Here is a 17812-nt window from a genome sequence, read left to right as displayed (position 1 = left end):
GCTGTGCACTAAGCTAGGCACCGGGGATATCATAGGGGTTCAAACTTAATGAGACTCAGAAGGGAAGAGGAACAAAGAGTCAAACAAGACAGAAGATACTATGTAGTGCAACTAGGAGGTCTCCGAGGGTTGTGGGAGCCCGGGTGACACTTAACCTGGCCCGAGGCATTACTAGGCTTCTGAAGACTTGCACATGAGGACTGACGGAAGATAAGTCTAGAGAATAAATGTTGAACAGTGGACAGAGGTGAGGCTCTGGAAGCCCATCTGGCTAGATTACAGAGGGACCTAAATGGGGCAGGCGCGTCTGGTGGTTTAAATTTGCTCCTGAGAGCATCTGTGAGACACGAGGGACTGGACCCGGGGGGACTTGGGCTTCCAGAGCGCCGCCTCCCGGGACACAGCGCCGTTTGGTACCTTGGGGTCAGGGCCCCGATGCGCACCACTGGCTGGAGATTTCGAGCTCCTTAGGTCGCCGGCGCAGGGTCCGCACAGAATCTCTCGGACCGTCGGAGGGCCCCAGGTAAGCCGGCCCCGGGAGCGCCCAAGCCCGCCCCGGAAGTGACGCGCTGCCGCGCTGGCCGTGCGGAAGTGGACATGGCGGAGCTGTACGTGAAGCCGGGTGAGCGCGGCCGGCGGGCTGGGGACACCGGGCGACCCCTCCCCAGGCTGGGGCGGATACCGCGAGGAGTGCAGTGCAGACCGCCTCCCGCTTCGCTTCACACGCACCCTCGTCTCCGCAGGCAACAAGGAGCGCGGCTGGAACGACCCGCCGCAGTTCTCCTACGGGCTCCAGACCCAGGCTGGCGGACCCAAGCGCACGCCGCTCACCAGGAGGGTCGCCGCGCCGCAGGATGGGTCCCCCCGAGGTGCGTGGGGGCCCTGTGCGCGGAGAGCGGCCGAGGGTGGGAGGTGCTGGGCGTAAGCTTGTCTCGAGGGCTCCGAGGAGAGACCGGGGCCCCAGAAAGGGGCTCGGCGCGGGCCCTTTTCCGAGTCTCTTCTCTATTGCCCAGGGCAATAAATGGTACGTTGGTTTCAGAAGAATCTGTGTGCTTTCCTACTATGTCATCTCATGCAGCCCTTTGGTTTATTTTTTTAATTCTCAAATTTTATTTTCAACCTGTATCTCTTCCTTGGACTCTAGTATGCTGTACGTCTTCACTTGACTGTATTGTAAGCATCTTAGACTTAACGTGTAAAATTAATCATTTAATCAGTATTACCGACTTACTGAGCACCTCCTATAAACCAGGCACTGCTGAGGGCTAACTAGGCAGAGGTGAACAAGACAGGCTTTTTCACGGAGTCCACACTGTAGCTTTAGAGACAGACACAGAAAATAGTGGTAAGGGCTCTGCAGAGAAATAAAACGGGGATGTGAGAGTGACTAGGGAACTTAAATTAAGTCTCAAGGGACTGACTTTTAAGACGAAATCTGAAAGTGATTAAAAGCCAGCCATACAAAAGATCAGGCACAAGAGTGTACCAGGCATTGGAAACAGCTAATGCAAAGGCCCTGAGAACAAGTTTGGCAAATACAGAGATCAAAGGAGTATCTAGTAGCTGGAGCACAGAGGCTAGGGATAGAGATTAATTTCTGAGAAGTAGGCAGGGGCGGGATCATAGTGAGTTTTGTAAACCTGAATAAGAAGTTTGTTCTTTATGTAAAGTTGAGAGCCATTGAAAAGTTCAAATAGATGAGGGCCACCTTTCCTCTAGAGCATTTCCAATGCCAGTAGGTGGGGCTGTGGCCCTGAGAAAGGGGCCAGCTTCAGCCCTTGGCTCTTCTGTGCATTAGCAGCACCCCTGGCCTCTACCCACTAGATACAAGTGGCACCTGTCCAGTTGTGACAGCCAAGTGTCTCCAGACATTTGCCATGGGAGCAAAAATCTCCCCAGCTTGAGAAACACTGATTTAAGATCACTGTATCTGCTGTGTGGGAAACAGATTTTAGGAAGAAGTAGAAAGATAAATTAAGAGGCTATTACAGTAACACTGCAAGATTTAATGATGATTTGGACAAGGGTGGGAGTATAAGAGGTGGTAGGAATTAGATAGGATATGCTATGGAGAAAGTCAGTAGGAATGAGTAGATAGAGTAGGTAAGAGAAAGAAGTATTAATGTGACAGTTTTTTTGCTTGAGGAACTGGCTGCTATTGTACATTAGTATGAGAAGACTTGGGATAGAAGTTTTGTGGGGAGAGGGAAAGCAAGCTTTCAGTCTTGGCCGTGTTAAATTTGGGCTGCTGTTGTGGGAATAGATGTAGGCTAGAATTACAGAAACAGTCACCATCATATGGATGGTATTTGATGTCATGGGCTTGAATAAGGTTACCTAAGGAAAGTGTGTGGATAGAGACTGAAAGAGGATCCAAGACAGAACTTTAAGGCTCTTTCTAGCATCTCAAGGCTGAGGAGAGAAAGGATTAGCAAAGTAGATGGAGAAATAGCCAAAGTAAAAAGAAAAGTAAAATTTACTCTGGGAGAGAGTAAAGTCTTGACTCAGCGATGATAGATCCTCCTGAGAGGTCAAGCTAGAAGCACTAGGTTTGACAAACATACTGAGAGCCGGTAACCCTAACAAAAGCAGTCCGGAGTGATGAGAACAGAAACCCAGCTGGAATGGGCCGAGGCGAGAATGTGACTAGATAGCTTGTTCAAGAATTCTGCTGTGAAGAGGTGTGAAATGCGGCAGGGCCTGAGATGGAATGTGAGGTAAGGGAGGGTTTTCTTCTGAAGATAATATACACTGGCGTGTCTGTCTGCTGATGGGTGGTGAGTCAGTAGAGGGAGGACCGATGGAGCAGGAGAAAAGGGCTAACCGCAGGTGGGGAGCCTGGAGGAGGTGGGAGGCAAGGATGCTGAGTACAGGTGGGGAGATGGCTTCTGGAGTAGGAAGCTTTCCTCCATTAGAGGAGGAAGGGCGGTGGCCACAGAATGCAGGTGGGTTAGTAGAAGTGGTGGTGAGAAGATGAGACTTCCTGTTTAATGGCCTCTATTTTTTCAGTGAAATATGAGGCAGGGTTGGGGAAAAGAGGGAGAACTCTGGTAGAAAAATTGAGAGATAAGTTATGAGAATAATTGTTCCCAAGAGTGGAAAAATGAGGATTTTGAGGCATTGTCGGGGACTTTTAGAAATCTGTAGCCTTGACTTTAGTGTTACTCATCAGCATCGTTCTGTTTTTCCTCCCAATGTGTGCAGACAAGTTGGGTTTACCAGTAAAGTGGACAGTGTGGGTGGTGAGGTAAAAGTGTTTATAAGGGAGTGATTTTGATGTACTCTGAAATCTGAGTGGCTGAGCTAGAAGGACAGGAGGGAGTCGGATTTTGGAGATGGTTCAGTGTTGTTGACAACACAGAGGGCTGAGGTGGGTGGGAAAATGGTCACTGGAGGTGAGGAGGTCAAGAAACCAAGAGGCCAATCATTAGATGAATCAGTCATCCATGTGGATGTTGATGCCTGAAAGTAAACCTGTCATTTTTTTTTTCAGTTTTCTCATTTTCTGTAGTGGTTCCACCATCCCATCACTGAAGTCAGAAACCAAGAGTCATCCTCGACTCCTCTCCCCCTCACCTCCACTCCACCAAGTCCTGTTGCTGCCTCTTCCTAAATAAATCCCAGACCACTCCATTTCCCCTCCTCTGCTCTTTTACTCTAGTACATGCCGTCATTTTCTCTTTCTTGGACTCCTATGTTCACCTCCCAGCTGTTGACCTGCCTCCTTTCTTGACCTATTCTCATTGTTTTTTCACAGACCATACGTAGTGAGCATCTTAAAAAAACAAGTCTATTCTCTTCACCCTCTGCTTTTATAAACATGCAGTGGTTTCCCATTGCAATTAAGCTCAAGATCAAACTCCTTCAGAGCCCAACAGGTTCTGGGTCCTGGCTTACCTCTCCAGTGATAGCTTAGACTGCTTCAGTATTAATAATGTCCAGCTATATAGGCTTGTTTTTGAACAAGCGTGGACTTTCCCTGCCTCCTGGGCACTGCCCTTACATCTACCTAGCACATAGTGCCTTCCGCTCTTCCTGGCTGCATCTGTGTCATCCATTCATTCTCAACATTGTGAGTACTTTTGCTACACACTAATCTAGCAGCTGTACCTATACTCTTGCTTTATCATCATTGGAACCCAGTGAAGTAAGCGCCATTCCTATAATATCTCTGAGATGTGTTCTTTCATATATAACAATAATGGTATTATACACAGCAGTAATAGTAGTAGAACTCCATTCGGGTTCCCGGACCCAGATCCAATGGGTGTATGTGTGTGGGAGGGGGTCTTCCCATATTTAACACCAAGCAGTTCTTGAACACCAGCAGGGTGTTGGAGAAGTCAATTCTGATGCTCTGTGTCCACAGACAGCACTAAATTTCCCATGTTAAGGGCTCCATCTTACAAGACTGCCTACCACCCCCGCTTCAGATGCTGGTCACAAGCTCCAGGCGGTTTACCTGTGCTCCTGACCTACCGGATACAGATTGTAGGTTCCAGTGACCTCCCCCTCAGGTTTGATTAATTTGCTAGAGCAGCTCACAGAACTCAGGAAGACTCTTATGTTTACCAGTTAACACAAGTTAACAGCTAGCTGAAGAGATACATAGGGCAAGGTCCCAAATAAAGGAGCCTCTGTCCTCGTGGAGCCCGGGGCCTGGCGCGTTAGCAGGCGGAGGCGTTCTGCGCCAGCAGCGCTCTCCCACTGAGAAGCTGGATCCAAGAGAGCACTAAGCTCCTCTCAGGGAGTGTGTGAAGGCTTTATTGCATAGTCCCGACTGACTGAATTATTAGCCATTGGCTGATTTCAGCCTCCAGCCCCTGTCCTTGCGTGGGGTTCAAAAGTGTCATTAAAATGACAAAACACCCATTTCACCTTTAAGACTTTGCAGTGTGTTTTTAGGAGCTGCGCATGAAGACCAAATATGTATTTCTTGTAACTCATTATCACAATCCCATTTTTACATAAGAGGTTTTACCCAAGTTCAGAGGTTAAAGGTACCTTGCCAAACAGCACATAGTGGTGAGCTAGGATAAACTTTGATGTCACCTCAGAAGGCCTTCCATGAACACTCAGTTCTACTATTCCTCTTTATTACATTACCCGTTTTACTTCTTTGTAGCAAGTAATGTAACTTGATAATACTGGTTTTTTTCCTTCCTCTAGAATTTAAGCTCTCTGAGGTCAGGAACCTCATCTGTCTGGTTTATTACTGTATCTCTGGTGCCTTGCACATTGTCTGGCACACAGTGGGGACTTCATAAATATGTTTTAAACAAATGAGTTGTCCCAGAGTAGCCCTCTGTAGAAGTTAAGAGTTGAGCTTTTCTTACCTATTTAAGTCATGTTGTTTGATCCTGCTTTACCTTTTCAGTCCCCACCTCAGAGACTTCTCCTAGGCTCCCTGTAATGGGGCCTCCAAGCAATGTTTCCAGGCCCCCACCTTTGGGGAGTTGTCCTGCCTCCATTGCAGAGCCCACAAATTTCCCAGTCATTGAGTCTGAGACTCTGCTGGAAGATGTGCTGAAACCTTTGGAACAGGCCCTGGAGGATTGCCGTGGCCACACAAAGGTAAGCCCTGGCGTACCAGAGAGGGTTCCCATCATCAGCCAGATGCAGGTGGGGCTCCTCAAATCAAACCCTCTGACCCTCTGGGCAGTGGCTCTTGACGCTTTCTGTGGAATCCCTTTGGAATCTGCTAAGGATTTCCCGGAAAAACGAAAAAAATTTTAAGAGGGTTCATGGGACTTCTGAAGACCAGTCAGTACTAAGAGGCTTGTAGGAGTAAAGGCTGAATTCACCTCCCGTTAGTGATGATAACAGCCTGATTTTCATAGCTTCAGGACCTCTAGGCTATTCAAGAGCAGACCCTGCTGCTTTTGCGCTCAGGGAGAGGAGAGAGGCCCCCTTTTCCTATCTATAGTCTTTCCTGAGTTCTCTGGAGGCAAGGATCTGAGGAGTCTTAAAGGAAAGTTGCATAGTAATTTCTACCTCTTTGGGTCTTAGTTTCCTTGTAAAAATAGCACACTATAGAAGGACTTTCTGAGGGCCTGAGAACTCTGGAAATTTAAAAGTTCTAGCCATTCATACATTTTTCTCGGGAGGAGATCTGTAAGTTTCATCAGATTCTTAGGAGAGCCTCTAACATTTGGGTAAAGAACCAGAATTCTAAGATGAAGTATCAAGTTCCTGGGCCAGTGAAGGTAGGTGCTTCCTCTGTGGTGCTGCCTTTCCCAGCCCACTGGGCTGGCAGCACTGACTGGAGGGGGACGCTGTCTCTCAGAAGCAGGTATGTGAGGACATCAGCCGGCGCCTGGCTCTGCTGCAGGAGCAGTGGGCTGGAGGGAAACTGTCCATGCCTGTAAAGAAGAGGATGGCTCTGCTGGTGCAAGGTATGGGTAGGTTCCCTGGGATAGCCCGAGTCCCTCATCCTGCTGGCTGGGAGTGGACGGCTGGGGGCCGTGTCTTTTGCCTAGGCTACCCGCTCAGCCTCTCTCTTTCCTCAGAGCTTTCAAGCCACCGTTGGGATGCAGCAGATGACATCCACCGTTCACTCATGGTTGACCATGTGACTGAGGTCAGTCAGTGGATGGTGGGAGTTAAACGATTAATTGCAGAAAAAAGGAGTCTATCTTCAAAGGAAGAGGCCAATGAAGAGAAATCTACAGCCATAGCTGAGGAGAACCAGACCATACCAAGCATCTAAGAGACTCCATGATCCTGTGGGTTCCTCAGACTCACACCATCTTCTCTGCCTTGGCACAGGAGGCCTGTTCTCACTTGGCTTCCTCTTACCACTTGGGAGACAGTCTGCCCCACTGGGGTCCTTGGCCTGACCTACCTCTGAGGGAAGAGGGTCCACCTGGGCCACAGGGAGGTTACTTGTTACCCATAACATCTGCATTTCAATAAAAACATCTCAGTGGTGGGCCCTGGGTGGGAGAGATGAGCCCTTCTTACAGCAAACTGGTCCCCTGTGGTGTCCTTGACTGCCCTACATCCTCTGTGCCCCCATTCACCATGGATGGCCTTGCTAGGCAGGAACAGATTACTGCCATTTCCCCCCAAATTAGACTCAAATATACATACCTTGCTGAGCTGAGTAGCCATATCTTTGGATGATTTAATTTTAATATGAGAACAGAGGCTCATATAGCCTGGGGAGATTTTTTCCTTCAAGAAAAGGAACTGCCTTATTTGCACTGTGTCACCCTTGCAGTATCCAAATGCTATAGAAATTAAAACCAGATTAGAACATAGCTGTGTACATTGCAGGAGAAAAAGACCAGGTTGCTGAGATAGGGAAGAGGGAGTGGGTAGGATCATGATTGACTTCCAAATAGGCTACTACCTCATTTTGGACCCTAAATTCTCTCCTAACCCTTTGAGGACAACAGAGCCAGGAGGAAGGGGCCCTGAGGTTTGTATCCTGTTGTGAGAAGGTAAGGTACAGATTTTAAATGTTGGAATAAGGGGATTGATACAAGGCAGAAAAAGCATGGGGAGACCCAAGAAGGCTAAAGACTGGGCAGAGCCTCTTTTTTTCCTGGTTTAGAATAGATAGGGATGGACTGCTGGAGAGACCTGATTGCAGGAAGCAGCCTTCCTGGCAAGGCTGGCACAGCCCCTGGCAGGGTTTGCCTATTGCTGGTTATCGTTTGGCGGCTCCTGGAGCACGCCTCCATAGACTACCTCAGGCTCTAATTGCTGCTGGAAGTGGGCCCAGAGGGAGCTGGGAAGGGACCTGGGACCTCTGATCCTAACCTGGTCGTCTGGGGCCCTCAGCTGTGTGGCTTCAATGGGAATATCAGCATTGAGAACACCAGAGCCGAGGCACTTCTTTGAATGTTTACTAAGCAGTCAGAAAGTGACATCCCCCAGTTGTAGCCACAGCCTGACAATGGAGGGCTGGGGGTTTGGAAGGAGTGTCTACAGACCAAAGAGAAAGTAGAGCTAAGGGCTTGGCAAGTTGCCCAATCCTATCCCTGGTCTAGTTGCCTCAGAACAAGAGAGGCCAGACCAACAGTCACTCCCAGGTTAGATGAGGTCAGCTGGCCTTTGGATAGCCCAGGAAGAGGTGGTGGCAGCAGCGGCATGAGGGAGTCGTCTAACTTCACACGTGGTCCTCTGCACTGGATTAGATGTCCATTTCAAATTGTGCGTCATCTGGAGAGAGAAAAGGAAGGAGGACAGGTTGCTGACCTGAGGGTCTGCAGGCTCAGTGCTGGTGCAGAAACCCCTCTTGAACTGAATCCCCACTCTGCTTAACTGGGGCATTTGGACTTGAAGGCATTTCTTAATTTTAGGTCCTGCTTTCCTTACCGGGTGTCTCTTCCTCTGTCTCCTTCTGCTCCTTCAGTTCCTCCAGCCTGGAGGGTGGGGCTGTTGGAGGAGTTGTGACCCCGGGAATCTGAGGGAGGCAGCAGGGAGGCGTCCGGGCAATGGGTGAGTTCTTGCACTCCAGCAGGAACTTTCGGTCGTAGATGATCCTGGTGCCTGTCAAGGGGCAGGGTTTGGTAAGAGGTAGGCGCTTGGGTACAGAGCTGTCTGGAGCCCCGGATGGAACTTCTAGGAAACTGGGGACCATGTTTCCCTGTGTACTAAAGGGCAACTATTCTGCAGCCCAGCTAGGGTCTCAGCTGACCAGGTCTCAACAGCACTTAAAGACTTCCAGGTCTAACCAAGAAAGCAAGGTCTAAGCCCCATAAAGCAAGTGAGGCACCCAGGGGTACTGCTTTAGGGGAGTGTTTCAGGTCTTGGCTCTAGAAGCACAAAACTCAGAATCAAGTAGTTAAGGCTGCTCTTGTCTGGCTCTGCTGACAATGGGACTTCATTGCTTTGGTTCATAAATTGGGGCCTACCCCTTCAGCCTCAGCAGTCAAGAAGACAAACAGCAGATGTGAAGGTGTTTGATCCAGTGCTGTCTCCTGGACTCATACTGCGGTGAGGAGGAGCTGTCTTCCCCTGGACACCTGCTTTCCCCATGAAACAGGAACATACTGTTCTCATCCTGACCCCTCCCAAGTCCTATCAGGCTCAGCCCAGCCTAGAGGAACTTGGCCTGAATTGTATCCCCAAAGAGCCCTGCCCTGTTCTTGACCCTCCCCTCTGCCTCCACGTGGCAGGAACCCCTGGGTCAGGAGCCCAGCAGCGCGGGATCCCAGGCTGCTCACCCAACCAAACAGCCACCAGCCAGGGGCAGATACCCTCAGCCCCTGCCTCCAACTCTGGCCGCTTTGCAAGACCTGGTGCTTCCTGTTGGGGCCAAGTTTAGTTGCTGGCAAAGTTGGGCGGGGTGGGGAAGCAACGAGCCCAGAATCTAGGTCACGGTGAAGATTTCAACCCACAGTCACTCGGAAACGGCTCAACGCCGTCTTGCATCACTTTGGGGTTTCAGGGAACTGGGCTTTGACTGCAAACACTTTCCAACCCCAAAAGCTACAACCTGCAGTGGGGCCTGCTTGAGAGTTAAAGCCCCGTTTCTCCCCAACCTCCCCACCCCCGAACACGCACGCGCTGGCGGGCGCGCCCCTCTGACCTCCCGGGGTAGTGGCGTATAGCGTGCCCCCCGGCGTGGTGCTGTAGCCATCGGGCAACCGGTCCCTGCCCCCAGGAATCGGGCAGCCGGTGGAAGCGGACATAGCGAGCGGGACGAGCAGGAAGGCAAGCTGCTGCTGCTGAGGACGCGGAGCGCAGCTGAGTCTGAGGCGGACTCAGTTGACCACGTGCGGCTGCAGCAGCACCACCAGGAAGACGTCACGGCTGGGGCGGGCCGTCCGCCGTTACTCAACCCGACAGTCCCGCCCAACGAACCCCCAGCTCGCGGCAAGTTGGAAGGAATCCCAGGCCCCGCACCCATCTCCAGGTCCTGCTGGCCCAACACCGGTCAGCCTGCCCCTGAGGGCTGCAGCCACTCAGCTCTCTTACTGTCTATGGATGGGAGCTGGAAACAGGTAAGGTACAGCACACAATACTGCCATGCATTAATTCACCCAGTCCCTGCAAGTTTGGGGCAGTAACGCACTGTATTACTAGCCGTTTTTTACAGGGGAGGAAACTAAGGCCCAGAGAGGTTAATCACTGGTTCCGAGTCTTCTAGGACTGGGGGCTGAGAGTCAGACCCGAGTGTACCTGATCCCTGTACAGCTGTGTACCGCCTCCCATTAATCAATTTCTGTACGGTGATGGCTTAGTGCACAGCAGGAAGGGGAATGTCAGGGAGGGAGGAGGGGCTTTCTGGAAGAAGAGATGCTTGGACTGATCAGAGGATGGCTAAAGGTTGGGGGACAGGAGAGACTTGCTCCTGGATCTCTCTGCCGCAGCTAGCTAACCTGAGGAAACTCAGGGCAGGGGACTTGGACGTTAGGCTTCTGCAAAGGAATCAGACTCTGGCCTTAGAAGATTTTTCGATGTAGGCACGCTGATATGAAAGGAGGCAGGAGAGAGGTGGTGGAAGAACAAATATTAAGTCTAGTACCTATACACACTAAAAACCTCAACTTGACCCAGTTGTACTTGGTTTGGCTTCTCCAAAATTAGTATACCCCCATCAACTCCTACTCCCAAATTAAGTACAGACCACCTGACTTCACACATTTATCAAAATTACATCATCTCTGACTTCATCAGGTTTTCCCTTAGCTCTGATTTCTTTACTCATTAAAAAAAGACTGTATTTTATTAAGTTAAGTGCTTCTCAAATTTACACATAAATCACCTGGAGATCTTGTTAAAATGAGAAGTTTTATACAGCAGGTCTGGGGTGGAACTTGAGATTCTGGATTTTAATAAGATCCCATGTGTACAGGTCTTTAGAATCACACTTCAGGTAGCAAGCATATATATATTTTACTGTTCCAAAAAGGGTTTTGAGGCTCTTAACCAAGTAACATATGCTGAAATGAAGTGTTTTTAGCAGTGCTGGAGGGTGAGGCTTAGAAGCAGATTGAGTAGGTAGTTTGGTGAAGGGACTGGGGGATGGTACAGTGGACAGCGAGACTGAAGGTGAAGACTCCGGCCTAGTGAAATGGGACAGGCAAAAGGTCAGTGGCTGTGAAGATGGAGAGAAGTGGATGGGATCCTGATAAACAGAGGAGGAAAGATAAGGCAGCTGATTAAAGATGGGGTAAGGAAGGAGATAATCTAGGACAATTCCCAATCTGACTTGAGCATCTTGGTAGCTAGTAGTACCACCTAAGGTAATATGGAAAACAAGAGGAAGGGCTTATTTTATACTGATGAATGTATAACCTGTGTGGAGTGCTCAGACGGAGAAGCACAGCATGGTAGTAGATATACTGGTCTGAAGCTCAGGGTTAGATTTGGGTGAAAAAAAATCCAAGAGTTGTGAGATGAGGCCACCTGTGGAGTAGGAACAGGCCTGGGCACATCAACATATATTTAAGAGGTTGTGGGGAAAGAGGATTCACCAAGAGACTGAGAAGGATCAGCCAGAACAGAACTAGGAGAGAAGTGTCAAAGGTTTTCAGGAAGGATCAGTGTGGAAGTGAGGCCTCCCTTCAATTAATCTCTACTACAAAACAATAGCAGGAGTTACTATTATGACAAGACTACTGCTGGAAGCTTACAATCCTTGAGATGCTGTGTGCTTTATGGGCTAGGGAACTAGAGAATAGGTAGTTGGCTTTAGAGAGAAAGCCAGATTCATCATCAGCCATGCAACCCAGATGAAGGACCAAGACGATCAACACTGATTACCCACTAGGCGTATGGGATCTTTAAAGAAATATCTATGCCCTGGCCCTGCGCCCCCAGAGACCTGATTAAACCTAGAAGGGAATACCAGGTCTCTGCTATGGGCAAATTACTCTGGACTTACACAAGTACCATTAAGATAAAACAGGAGGTGCAAAGTAATCACAAAATAGGTTTGCTGTCTGATCAATACTTTCATGATCTTGTTTCCCAAATTAGGTTTTAAAGCCCAGGCTCCTGACCCTCACTGGAAGTGGTCTTAACACATTTACATTTTGGATACTTAAAACCATCTTTTTCTCACTTGCCTCGTACAGAAGAAAGTGAAGGTGAGGGAACCTGCCTGTCAGCAAATGGTGACAGAGCTTTGAGGATGAATAGAAAATACAGCAATATCAGAGCCTTTCACCCCAGGATAGGGTCCACTGGGAATACGTCATGACCAGCCACACCTGTTGGTAGAAGAGAGCTAGCTAGGACTAGTGGGAGTACAAGATGTTCAGAAGCTGTTTTCCTACAGGCTTGTTTGCCTCTTCCTGGGTTTACAATGTGGTCCAAAGGTCTTAAGCAGTGGGAAAAAAACATGTATACAATTAGTCCTCTCTGTTGGGCTTGAAACTACAATATGACCAGCCTTTCCCCTTCTACAAACTTCTTCAAACTGAGGACGGTGCCCTCATGCACCATCTTGAGGTTGGGAGGAGGATTTGGCAAGAACAGATGGCAACTATAGTTCCAGGTCCTGAGATTTCTTACCTCTGGTTAGGAGGGGCCACTGGCTGTCCAATTCTCTTCTTTGGTCTGGTTAGCTGAGGTGATGGGATTTCCCCTTTGAGAGCAGGGACTGAAGGAAGCAGACTGGCCTATAAAAGGGCAAGTCAGCACACTGTAGCCACAATAGGTTTAAAGGGTCTTAAAACATCAATAATTTTATTGTTGGTATAATTTTATTACATTAAATACTACTTGAAATAAATGGGTTCAGAAACCTTGGTGATATAATTTTATTCCCTGAAAGAGCTATTATTCTCATGGGGTTTGATCTATGCCTCAGCAGGATGATTCTTAGTAGCTCGAGGGCTCACTATGGATGTGCGAGAATTTCTTCTGCCTCCACTAAAATCTCAAAATCAGTGCTGGCCTCCACAGCGGGCTTTTGCTTCCACGTGAGAACCAGTGGTAGGGGCTCACAAACCTCAATACCGTAAACATTCTGTTTGGCTTCCAGTATTCCCACACCATATATTCTCACTCACAAGAAAAAGAAGAAAAAAATATGTGGAAGAATGAGGGACTCTTTTGAGTTTATCTATGTTCAATTCCATTTTCAAATGAGGAAAGGGAAGCCCAGAAATTAAAAACAGCTTGCCTAAGGTCATATAGTTTCAAGTGGCAGAAATGAAAATAGGATTTAGGCTTCTGACTTGTTCCATTGTACCCATGCTGCCTACCCCCACATCCCTTGCATATTTTTAAAGTTAACTAAGTTCTTACCTGAGCTAGGTTTAATCCAAGGTTCAGGTTGGTAAAATAGAAGTAAAGTAATGCCAGGAAGAGGCAAGACAGAGGAAGAAGAGATTATAGCAGGCGAAATGGGGTAGGAACTAGACTACTGGGTTCCAAATAGAGAAGAGGGCAGTGCTGGTAAGAGGGCAGGAAGGAGGCTATCCTAAACAACTACTATCAACTGCACACAGCTCCCATTTCTTCCTAATCTTCCTAGGGGTTTCTCATACTTGCCTCTCTTTCTCACAGGTTCTAGTTACTGACCTGGATAAAATTTCTCATTCTGCTGTCCTCAAGATATAGAAGATAGGGTTAAGGACTCTTTTGGATACTTCAGATGTATTGCAGATAGAAAAAACATTTTTGTCCCATTGAGAATTTATTTAGTATTCTCTCTCATTACTGTATGTTTCATCAATGGCAGTATCATTCATTTCACTATAATTAGGTGATTTTTGTGTTTGTTTGTAGGTGATCCAAGGTTTTTTTTTGTCCCTCTCAAGGTAAGGGGGCCTCTTAGGAATACTTGATATTGTTATTAAGCACTAAAAGGCTTCAACACCAGTGATACTCTCCACATCCACTCAAAATAGAAAATAAGAAACAAGCTTAAGGAAGCTCTCCCACACGTAAGATGACATGGAAGACAAAAGAGCTGCTACGTCTAACACAGAGCTAATATGGTGTGCTCATCTAGTGGTGCCTTTAGGAGCCAGGCAGAGAAGATTAAGATCCTGATGTAACAAGAGTAGAAAGTGCTGCTGGTATGGTTCTGCCTAATTACTATTTTCCTGTGCACCCTTCTTGGCATGATAATGTGTTTTGGCTTCTCTGTCAACCTCAAACATTTTTGTTTCTTTTTCTGATTTCCTATACATAAGACCAGGAAATTCAACTATATTAAAACATGAACAAGATGATGAATGCTTATTTCAGTGAGACAGTTTTTCCTTCTCTAATGCATCAGATTCTTGGGAAAGCCTATAGTTTGGCCAAAGCAATCCATTCCAGTGTTGTTGCATTTAGCTTGTTAAACATATTGGCTCTTCATACTTGGGGCCATGGAACCAAACCCACAATTAGTTACATATTTTTAAACATTACTCAGTTAATTCAGTAATACAACAGAATAAGGAGTCACCCCCACTCCCTCCTTTGTCCCAACCCCAATACAACTTAAAACACATACAACAATATCTTTAGATAAAGAAGTCAGGAAATACAAAAGGAATTTGCAGTTGATGATCTAGGTGTCCTACATTTGTTCAGTGTCATCTGATTGAAATCCTACTGTTCTTGTTGACATACTCATGATCCACAAAGAGCTAACCCTAGCATTGGCCTATCTGTTAAAGTCAGGTAAGACATAATTGTAGGGGTTTGAAACGTTCTCACTATAAAACAATATGGAATAGAACAAGGAATGTTTAACACAGAAAAAGTAGGTAACTAGTCTTAAGAGTGCTTTTTTCAAGGCAGTCTAAGAATGGACTCTAAAGTGTAAAATGTGAGAAACCTATTACAAATACAGTATTAACAATCTAGTTCAATATGATTGTGGACTGGGTGGTACCTGCATGACCACTGAAAGGATCACACCCCACTTCTAAACACTGTTCATCTTTTTATTGAATATTCTGGTAAATATTTCACATTGATACAGGCTACATTAAGTAGAGCCACTAAATGACAAGAAATTTACTCAACCTTTTCCTTTTATGTAAACAATTGTACATGTATTTACCACCCTAAAAGGTTGAAACATGTGAATCATCTAAGTCTCTTCTGCATACATGTAGCATTCAGTATGTTTAGCCAAAAGCACTAAGTTCAAAATGGCTAAACTAACCACAGAACATAATCAGGTGGATAGGAAATCACTTTTTTCTTATACAATGGGTAATCAAATTTCCATTGATAAAGCCTCAGAGAAAATTTCTTAGGCACATTAAAAAAAAAATCCCCAGGGTTCTTCCAAGGTCATAGGTTTCCCAAGGCTAAAGAGTAAGACCTTCTAACTTAGTTGACATATTTGAGATGCATGTTTCCAATATGAGGTGCCCACGTGCCAGGCCAAATCTGAAAAGGGGGAGGAAAAATTGGAATTTCTAATTAGGAATCTGTAGACATTTACAAAATGAATATATAAACGCAAAGGCAATTCACTGTTTCTGCCTAGGAGGAACAGACATACATGAAATAAAATATTTAGTAGCATCACCTTGATACTGAAACACTTAGTTCACACTGAGGTGGTCAGATGTCATGACTTGATAATCAAAACTTACCCTACCCAAAGAATTAGAAGAATGACATGATAAATCTAAAAAATAAAAGAGCATTAAGTCTATTTTACCTGCTGGGCATCAGTGCATTCAGTTGAATTTTGAATAACTTTTATCATAGGGTTCCAAGCAGGATCTGGGTTGTGAAGTCCATTAAATAGAGGGCCTCCTGGAACATCAGCAAGCTGGGGATGAGAGGGTATGATGGTGCCTCCATACATGGAAATCGGCAGACCCTGAAACAGCAGAAAAAAAGTCTGATCCTGAAGTGATTATAAATGATGATTCCATAACAGTAGCTTAGGTCTCTCTAATTTCCTTTCATTCAAAGAACTCGAGAGGATCCTGTAAGTACAGCACTGAGCAGTACTGAGAAACCAAAAGTAGTTACCTGCATCAGCAACACTTTTTAACAAGATGAGAAAAAAAACCAAAATCCAGTATCACATCCTCAGGAAATTTCCTGTATTTGGAACAAATAAAAAACCCTCAACTTTCCCATAATTTAGTTTCACTAATAAGCTTCTGCTAAGAAGAAAAGGGGAACTCTCCATGATCGTGTATAGTCATACTCTGGCTTTATGGCAGCTGGGAAGCTCTCAGAGCACACAAGAGGGCATTGGGAGCTCACTGCCAACTTTTTAGAGGAGCAGAGGCTTCCTGCAAAGCTGCAACAGCAAAACCTGAAGCAGTGAAACCCAAACTGGGCAGGCTGTTTTGGAAAATGGGGGCATCTTCAGGACAGTTTGAAGACAAAGTACTAGACAACACGACCACTCTTGAAACTGGGCAAAAGATCTGGCAAAGTCATGGATGCAAACTAGTTACACCAAAAGGGAGAATTATTTCAATACAAATTATTCCTTAACATGTGACTACATTGGGTGGCAAAGTGTTAAACAAGTTACAATGATGTTTGTCAACTCACTTTAGAAAAATCCACAAAACTGCTTGCCATAGGCTGATGAAAAATGTTAGAGGGGGCTACCATTCCAGAATCATCTCTCTCCATTGGCTGATGCTGGGAGAATGTGCTTGGATCTGATAATTGTTGATGCATTGGATGGTTCCCTATCACAGACTGTGACCAACCTGATAAGCCTTCTGGAAAGAATTGAGAACAGGATTTAATATTTATTTGGATAAAATAACAAACATTACCTTGTTTTTCATATTAAATTTTATCAAAATCATTCCTCTAAAGAGTTCAGGGCACATTCATGACAATCTTTGCAAAAACCAAAAAAACACAAAATTCCTGGAAAACTGGGTGATGTCCTCTGAGTACCCCACTCTTCTTTAATCTTCAAAAGATTAAATGCTTTCTGAAAGAACTGAAATGATTGTCCCATTCTACATTGGAAAGTTTAAGAGGGAAAGGAAGGATGCTTTGCTTATTTACTTCTAATCAACTCTACATTTATTATTTATATATATATATCACATATTACTATTATACAAATTACATGTGTTACTATGTATAACCCAAACTAACATTCCAGACTGAGACTGACTTGAATTCTTCAAAGGTATAAACATCCCTTCTGACTGTTAAGTGTACCAACTAAGCTTTTTGATCTTGTTTTGTTTTTAAGCAACTGAGTTTTAATTGCAAATCCCACAACTTACTTGAAATATCCCTCCAGACAGAGGCAGGGTAACTGTACCTGACATAGCATTGACACCAAATGACCAGATTCCACTGTGTCCAACAGGAGCAACAAAACTGGTCCCCACAGGGGCTTGTGTGACAGACCCTCCTTGCCGAATCCGGGCTAGTCTCTCCGTTCCAATGGGGGGAGGTATCTTTCGATCCTGACTGGCACTGCCTCCTTTTGGTTGGCCCAATATTGGTGGTGCAGAAGTGGCTGAAAGAGGTGAAGATGATCCCGAAGAAATAGATGGAATAGGAGAGTCACCTGGTGGCAAAATATTTCTCTATTGTTTTATTACATTAAAAACTATAAGAATATGAGAAACCTTATTGCAAAGATCTAGTCCACAACATGGGTTCTGTAAAGAAAAGTCTCATTTTATAAGATGATTCAAATGTAAATATGTAATTTCTATAAACATTATCTTATGCTACTTCTGCCTATAAACAAGTATACTCTAAAAGAAGTTTCCAGATTGAACTGAACAAGGTTAGAAAGGAAGGCTATATTATTTATTCTTACTCTAGTTTTCAATAATCTTCTCAAAAATGTACTGTCAAATTTAAATTAACTTAAATGTGGCAATGTTTGTATAGTACCTTGTATATTATCTGGAAAATAGCCGGTGGCCCTCTATACTAATTAGTT

General features: G+C 45.8%; 3 protein-coding genes and 1 long non-coding RNA gene across 8 annotated transcripts in view; 2 read left to right on the top strand and 2 right to left on the bottom strand.

Annotated features, from left to right (window-relative positions):
• Positions 1-457: 457 nt before the first annotated feature.
• SRA1 (steroid receptor RNA activator 1) lies at positions 458-7114 on the top strand. 2 transcript variants are annotated; one of them, XM_037016066.2, is made up of 5 exons: positions 458-622; positions 744-869; positions 5477-5574; positions 6287-6395; positions 6510-7114. In XM_037016066.2, exons 1-5 carry the CDS (start codon positions 598-600, stop codon positions 6707-6709), a joined length of 558 nt encoding a protein of 185 aa, XP_036871961.2. In that variant the 5' UTR covers positions 458-597; the 3' UTR covers positions 6710-7114. The 2 variants fall into 2 exon arrangements, with proteins under 2 accessions (XP_036871961.2, XP_017507659.3); XM_017652170.3 differs by having other exon boundaries at positions 465-622; positions 5378-5574.
• Positions 7115-7839: 725 nt separating this feature from the next.
• Positions 7840-12390, bottom strand: EIF4EBP3 (eukaryotic translation initiation factor 4E binding protein 3). Of its 2 annotated transcripts, none has more exons than XM_073221808.1 (3): positions 9517-12390; positions 8326-8499; positions 7840-8169 (listed from the first exon to the last, which is right to left on the bottom strand). In XM_073221808.1, exons 1-3 carry the CDS (start codon positions 9860-9862, stop codon positions 8141-8143), a joined length of 549 nt encoding a protein of 182 aa, XP_073077909.1. In that variant the 5' UTR covers positions 9863-12390; the 3' UTR covers positions 7840-8140. The 2 variants fall into 2 exon arrangements, with proteins under 2 accessions (XP_073077909.1, XP_017507661.1); XM_017652172.3 differs by having other exon boundaries at positions 9542-9748.
• Positions 9828-13842, top strand: LOC140846202 (uncharacterized). Its single transcript, XR_012125141.1, has 2 exons — positions 9828-9956; positions 13696-13842. It is a non-coding gene; the product is annotated as an uncharacterized lncRNA (long non-coding RNA).
• Positions 13843-14835: 993 nt separating this feature from the next.
• ANKHD1 (ankyrin repeat and KH domain containing 1) overlaps positions 14836-17812 on the bottom strand; it is a 116282-nt gene continuing 113305 nt past the window's right edge. For 2 of the 3 annotated variants that reach the window (XM_017652158.3, XM_017652160.3), the window contains 4 exons: positions 17177-17428; positions 16438-16613; positions 15581-15745; positions 14836-15303 (listed from right to left, as the gene is read on the bottom strand). In XM_017652158.3, the coding sequence (XP_017507647.2) occupies positions 15244-15303; positions 15581-15745; positions 16438-16613; positions 17177-17428 (653 nt within the window). In that variant the 3' untranslated portion in view covers positions 14836-15243. The remainder of the gene's footprint in view (positions 15304-15580; positions 15746-16437; positions 16614-17176; positions 17429-17812) is intronic. The other variant, XM_017652159.3, reaches the window with a different exon arrangement.

This window comes from Manis javanica, chromosome 14, assembly GCF_040802235.1.
Source record: "Manis javanica isolate MJ-LG chromosome 14, MJ_LKY, whole genome shotgun sequence".
NCBI lineage: Eukaryota > Metazoa > Chordata > Mammalia > Pholidota > Manidae > Manis > Manis javanica.
The sequence above is the reverse complement of the archived record's forward strand: the minus strand, read 5'-3'. Positions and strand labels throughout refer to the sequence as shown.